Source organism: Volvox carteri (genome assembly GCF_000143455.1).
Source record: "Volvox carteri f. nagariensis unplaced genomic scaffold VOLCAscaffold_31, whole genome shotgun sequence".
Classification (NCBI taxonomy): Eukaryota; Viridiplantae; Chlorophyta; class Chlorophyceae; order Chlamydomonadales; family Volvocaceae; genus Volvox; species Volvox carteri.
In genome coordinates, this window is record NW_003307574.1 from 1,554,651 (window position 1) to 1,555,513 (window position 863).

At 50.1% G+C, this 863-nt stretch overlaps 1 protein-coding gene across 1 annotated transcript; it reads right to left on the reverse strand.

The window, feature by feature from the left end:
* Positions 1-260: 260 nt before the first annotated feature.
* Positions 261-668, reverse strand: VOLCADRAFT_93482 (uncharacterized protein; the record flags this gene model as incomplete). The annotated part of the gene is made up of 1 exon (XM_002952724.1): positions 261-668. One exon carries the CDS (start codon positions 666-668, stop codon positions 261-263), a length of 408 nt encoding a protein of 135 aa, XP_002952770.1.
* Between the last annotated feature and the right edge of the window lie 195 nt (positions 669-863).

Genomic DNA, 863 nt, shown 5'->3' on the forward strand with positions numbered 1-863 from the left:
CGCGCGCGGAGTGACTGCCGTACACGCTTCCTACAGCGCCGTTCTTCGCTTTTAAGCTTTGACGATCTCGCTTTGACGATTCCCTTTGTCACTGTGCCGATATACTTTCGAGTTTTTTGCTCTTTCTNTTCGCTTCTTTCGCCTTCTCCGCACTTTAGCGCATAATTCGATGCGCGCTTCATATGAATGCCGTACGCGCTTTATACAGCACGATTCACACAGCTCTAAATGCGCAATTCGATGCACAATTCAATGTACAATTAGCCGCGGAATTCAACGCGCGCTTTAGCGCATAATTTGATGCGCGCTTCAAAACGCGCTTCCGCGTCGGAATGAATGCCGTACACGCTTCGTACAGCGATTCGCATAGCTCTAAACGCGCAATTTGACATGCAATTCAACGTACAATCAGCCGCGGGATTCAACGCGCGCTTTGTTGCACAATTCGATGCGCGCTTCAAAACGCGCTTCCGCGTCGGAATGAATGCCGTACGCGCTTCATACAGCACGATTCGCACAGCTCGAAATGCGCAATTCGATGCACAATTCAATGTACAATTAGCCGCGGAATTCAACGCGCGCTTTAGCGCATAATTTGATGCGCGTTTCAAAACGCGCTTCCGCGTCGGAATGAATGCCGTACACGCTTCATACAGCGCGATTCGCATAGCTCTAATCGCGCAATTCGATATGCAATTCAACGTACATTCAGCCGCGGGATTCAACGCGCGCTTTGTTGCACAATTCGATGCGCGCTTCAAAACGCGCTTCCGCGTCGGAATGAATGCCGTACGCGCTTCATACAGCGCGATTCGCACAGCTCTAAATGCGCAATTCGATGCACAATTCAATAGTACAATAGC